The following is a 5,845-nucleotide window of genomic DNA, read 5'->3' as shown; positions in this document are numbered from 1 at the left end:
CGGAGAGGGGTTGCTGCGGGGGGCCACGGAGAGCTGGGCCTCTGCTCAGTGCCTGTCGGCAAAGGACGTGGAGGGATATTGTTTCTTCCGACATAAGTTAAATTTTGCTTTCGTTTTTCCCCTTCTCAAGGTGCGATGCCACCTAAGGATCGCGGCAGAGGCAGGCTGCCAGTTCCTCTCCCAAGAGACATGATTCTGAAAGACACTGAAGGAAAAGTTTGGAGGCTGGGCAGTCAGATCGGCCAGGGAGGATTTGGCTTGATCTATTTAGGTAAAATACTGGTGGTAATTAAGAGGGTGACTTGTAAATTTCTTTGTAACTTCCTGACATAAGACAGAATGGGTTTAAAAAGTTACTGTGGTTTGCATGCTGGCGGTCATCTGTGCTGAAGTGTGGTTTTCTGATGTTTGCAGCGCCCTGTTGGGTGTCCTTGTTGTTCAAAGTGTTGGTAATGCTGCAGCGTGTTCTCCATGGGCTGTCCAGCCCAGTTTGCACTTCTCTGTGGAGCTTGGGTGGGGTAGGCAAGGTGCTGCTATCAGAGACCACCGAAGAGGACTGCCAGGTGGTACTCTTCAAAGTAATGGCTATGCTTTTGTTATTGGCAGCCGCTTTGGACTTATGCCAGTCTTAGGCTCTGGAGCACTCTTTAGGTTTCTGGTTATTGGAAATGTTGTTCATCTGGCCAAGACTAAATCAGTTTTCATCTAAGAAATGTAACAGCAATAGTTAGCTGGATGTTGCCTCTGAATTAAAACCTTTCACTACAAGTGGAAATGCTGTTCTTTATTTGCTCTAGCCTAGATATGTTTCTGTTTTTTCTTTAGAACAAGGTGCTGCATTTCACTCGGTCTGTGTTTTATAAGGAATTAATGGTTCTGAAAGGCAGTTTGTAAAGCATTCTGGGTCACTGGAGAGGATATAATGCATGTTACTACTGCTGGTCTCTATGAAAGAGCAAATCCTGTTTTCAAGGCAATATTATGAGTATGGTGTTTTGTTTTGGTTTTTTTTTTTGTAGGGCAGACTAGTCCAGCATGACTGCTAGGGACTAATTGAGCTTGTATTAAGACAGCAGTAAAGAATTATCTAGAAGCAGTTTAGTACATCATCCCTGAAGCCAAATGTGATCTTATTAAGTTAGAGGTATATTAACTCTCTATTTTGAGTGTTACTATTTAAAACTTGATAAGCAAGTCGTGCCTGTATGTAAGTCGACTTCCTTTTATGCATAAGTCAGCTGTACCTTCTTTTTTTAAGCTTTTCCTTTTTCTATGTTTCTGCCATGGAAAATACAGTTTTGATTGTTTCCCGCTCTTGGGTTTTTTTCAGTTGATCTCTTAATGATGTTTCCTTCATATTGAGTGATTTGTTGGAAAATAATCTGTTAATACACTGTTACGCAGCATGAGCTTTCCACTTAGTGTGACTTTCAGATTTTTATAATGAGACAAGTTTTCATTAGAACAGGCATCATGTGTCAATTCTTTTGTCTTTAGTAACTCCTTTCAAATATGCAGAGCTGTGCTAGATGCAGTGTGGTTTCATGGAGGTGGAGGAGTTGTCCATCAGTGTCAAATTGTAGTATCAGGCACCTACCATAGAGAGAAAAAGCGTGCGTTTTCTATAAAAGGGTTAGCATGTTTGCTCTTTTTGTATTTGCAGACACAAATGGAGCACTTGTGTGCCACTGGTCTCTTGGTGACAGATTTACTGTGATCTTTGTTACATCTGTCTGGCTATCTCATGGTGCTTGTCTGCTTTCAGCTGTTCAGGAACATTTTATATTGCACTGAAGTGTTCTTGTTCTCCCTCTTTTTCCTCCTCGTATCCATTATGGTTAATCACAAAGAACTGAGTGGCAACTGAAGACTCATATTTTATTTCATGGTGTGATAGTCCCATATGTGGTCAGATGTTGCTTCTCTAAAGTGGTTGCCCAGTTGTGCTGTTCTTCTAGCTGTTAATGTGTGGTTGTAAACTACAGGAGGGTGGACAATTTTACTTGTGCACTTGGACTTAAGTTGCATCTAGACTTCAGGTTTGAGGGGAGGAACTTTCCAAGGGGGGAAAAAGGCATAAGTTGGCACATTGTTCCACTCAATGTCTGTGTAAATGAAACAAAGTTTTCAGTAAGAACCTAAATGCCACTGTTTCTGCTTTTCTGCAAAGTAAACAGTCACTAAAAAACCTGGAGAAAACTAAGGCTGTGTATGTGTTTGTAAGTATTTTGATATAACAGAAGTGAATGAGTAAATGACAACAGTTGGTAGGTATGGCCCTATATCTACCCTTTATTTAAGTTGAGGGTTTGTTTTACTTTGGACTAGATTTGATGTGGTCTGCTGCACTGAATTTCTTCACCAAGTACATGGTTTGAGGCTGTCTGAAGGAACTGTGTTGAATCTATATGTTGCTGTTAGTAGTTACAGTGCATCTGATAGGTTCCTGTAGCAGAGTTTCTGGTTTGGTTTCCTCTGGAATTCATCTAGTTCACACGTACCTAACTGCTCTGCCAACTGACCCAGTGGGGGTGGTAGGGATTTCAACTAACTGCAGTTACAGAGAGTCAAAGGCTAGCGCACTTTTAGAGTATTTACATTCTTTTTCCTTTTGATATATCTGATAGCTTATTATGACCTTTGAAACATCAGTTGGTTACATTTGGGAGATGCTGTGCATAGAGCATATGTAAGATATTACCATAAGAAAAGAGACCTTAGCATGAGCTAAGTGAAGTGAAGGTGTCTCGATATTGCTATTCAAGGATAAAGGAAAGGAAGATAGAAACTTGCAGAAGGCTCCTGTGGAGAAAATGGTCTGAGGGAACTGGGAATGCAGTACAGAAAGCAAGGTTATAGCGGGTGTAACTCTATGTGCGTAAGACAAAAAATGTGTTCCTGAATCACTCGGAATATAGCTTTGTCATTTTCTGTTGCAGTCAAATCAGGCTGGACCTTGGTAGTGGTATAGCACTTGGGATTCGGGCAGTTTCATGCAGATTTGATTAGTTTCCTCCCTGATCACACAGACCACTGAGATGATTTCATGTATTGTGGTGTTTGTTGCAGTTTGGCTCCCACTGAACTGAGGTGGAAAGCCGTCTGTAGATTAGTTGAGAATGTGAATACAATTGGGGACCCTTGGTTTTACTATTCTGTTTTTTCATAAGTGACAGCATGGCTGCAGAAATACAGCTATCATTTTTATAATGTTATTCGTGCTTGTTTAATCTCTTCTTAAAGAAGGGGTAGTGAATGTTACATGTAGCACTGATCTGCAGATTTAGTTCCCCTTGTAGCTCATCCAACAACTAAAAGAGGAAATGGGCAAGATTTATCCCTAAGTATTGACAGTGACTGAAGGTTTCTTGTTTTGTCCATCTCTTTATCTCTGATACGTGTTTATGTTGTGTAAAGTATACCATTCAGTAGCTTTTTTGGGGCTTGATCCTACAAAAGAGTTCAGCTGTTTTTGAGAGTCAAGGGGAGTGAAGTAGATGACAAACCTTTGAGAGTAAGATATGGATGCTTGGTGCTGAGAGGCACCTTCTTTCTCCATGCTGTTCAGACTGGTTTTTAGTGCATATACAGCAAAATGTGGGAGGACCGTTAAACTTTCAGTGAGAAGCTAACCCAGAAAGAGCTGTCGAGAGGTGGGCAAGACAGGAGAGTGGAGACAGGTTCGACTGCCTGCCAGATATGAACAGCACAGCCCTTTTATAAAAGTAAAGGTTAACTTTGCCAGCTATATCTTTTAATAAGTATTTTTACGGTAGCTATGTAAAGATTTTGATGTGCGTTGTTATAGCTTAATTTCCCATTAAGGGTACTCCATACTCCATTAATCTGTAACAATGTTCTTGAGAAATTTTACAGTAACTCTGGAAAATATATTTACAAGGGATGTGTTCCATAGAAGGTTCTGTTCACTAAATCAAAGCTGCTGAAAGCCGTTTACTGACCTCGAGTCCTAGGATGCAAATAGTCTCTTTAGGTGCAGGGCTTCTAAACTTCTAATTATGTACATGAAAGTTACCGCTATCTACAAGTTCTGTCCTGCCTCACAAATGTTTTCCATGGTTTTCTGATTCTACTTTCTCTTTCCTGTCTGTGCTGTCTTGTCTATTTCTTTGTTGACTTGTTCCTTCCCTTGGATTCCCTTTGCATTTTTATCTTGACCAGAGCAAATCCAGCAGCAGAAGGCTTACAAATACCGATTCCTCCCAATGCTCCTGAAGAGGAAAGCTTCCTCTGCTGCCAGAATCAACAGAAGCCATCTAGAGATGTTCTCTCAATCATAGCTTTTGTCATAGCGAGAGCCATGTGGATCATAAATAGGAATTAACTATGCCATTGTATGTTAGTTTTATTTTATTTTTGTTACTGGTGCCACTTTGCTGTCAGGCATCTCAGACAGAACTTTGATAAGGGGGAGCAGAATGGTGAGCAACTGAGGAAGAAAGTGACATATTGGTGGTCTCACAACTAGTTTGTAGCCCTGTGGAGAACAGTGACAGCACACTGGAAAATTAAGCAAGAGTTGAGGAGGGTGCTACTGAGAGCCTTACATAAATTTATCTTCCTGATCACAGTCAGTAATTAACACCAGTCTTTGTATAAATCATTCTCTAGTCTTGCTGCAAGCACTCTATTAATGCACAATTTGGACTGAAAATTTAAGTGCAGAAAGGTCACACAATGTTTTGTTAAGATTCCACTGTCACAGAGAAATCTGCTGTGTACAGCACAATCTACTTGCAGGCTTATTTCTTATGGAAACTGATGGTTCTGCAAAATATTTTTTTAAAAATGTTTATATACACACATTTTTTACAAGGTGTCTTTTACAATAGAACTTACTACATTGTAAATGTGTTTTAATTGTATTATGCATGTATATTGTATTAGAACTGTGTAAGTGATGGGAGAAGACTAAGAGTTTTGAAGCCATTTTTCATAGCTGGCTTTGCAGCAGGTGTTCATATGTTGCTGTTTGACTTGCTACTTTTGCATATGTTGTTACGATATGGAAAGCTCAGGAAAGTACATATTGATAAAGTCATAATCGAATTCTGCCCTGCTTGGAGATCTGTCACCAGTACAACCAGCACACTATCATTTTCTTTTTTCTTTTTCCCCCCCATTTTCCAAGAAGAGGCAAAGAATATCTCCTTGAGCAGTGGACAGTGATTAAATGGGTGAATGTTGTCTTTCAATACTAGCAGCACAGGTTACTCCGCTGCTGGTGGAGGTAGGGAAGAGGTGTGGTTGTGGCCTTTTCTGCTTTTAAGCTTGGGCCATAATATACTCTACCATTGATAATCTGAGGCCTGGTGTTCTGGGAATCAGGCTGAGGTGTGACAAAGTTTGTTTCTGTTTCAGAAAGAGTAATTTCCGCGGATAATTTGTAGAGCTGTGAGCAGGTGTGTACCTGTGTCAAGGAAAAGAAGCGTTGATGGAAGCACATTCTGTCATTGTCATACTGTTCATTCCTTGGTTTGCGTTAGGAAGCTGGCTTTCGCAATTGGTTCTAGAGAAATGAGGTACTTCGACAGTTGCTTAAATTAACCTCACTGAAGATATTTACTATAGAGCTGTAAACGAATTAAAAATGCAGTAAAAATGATACTGAAAGATATATGTTCAGCATGATTTTTATAAACTCAATGGAAAGAAGAATATTAATAGCAAAACCCTGTAATTAATAGTGCTAGCAGATAGCTGTCTAGTTAGGGATGGATTTTTCTTAACCTTCAGATGTTAAAATGCATTTCAGCAAAGGTCTCATTGTACCTGCAGGTGTGAATCTTAGTGTGGAAATAAATTAGTTGGCAGAGAAAAACCA

The 5,845-nt window shown here is 40.0% G+C and overlaps 1 protein-coding gene across 1 annotated transcript in view; it reads left to right on the top strand.

Annotated features, from left to right (window-relative positions):
- Positions 1 to 135: 135 nt before the first annotated feature.
- VRK2 (vaccinia related kinase 2) overlaps positions 136 to 5,845 on the top strand; it is a 45,555-nt gene continuing 39,845 nt past the window's right edge. Inside the window, exon 1 of the mRNA XM_009696841.1 lies at positions 136 to 271. Coding sequence (XP_009695143.1) covers positions 136 to 271 — 136 coding nt within the window. The remainder of the gene's footprint in view (positions 272 to 5,845) is intronic.

This window comes from Cariama cristata, unplaced genomic scaffold (genome assembly GCF_000690535.1).
Source record: "Cariama cristata isolate BGI_N322 unplaced genomic scaffold, ASM69053v1 scaffold7003, whole genome shotgun sequence".
In the NCBI taxonomy this organism is placed as follows: Eukaryota; Metazoa; Chordata; class Aves; order Cariamiformes; family Cariamidae; genus Cariama; species Cariama cristata.
This window is presented reverse-complemented; position numbering and strand designations above follow the sequence as displayed.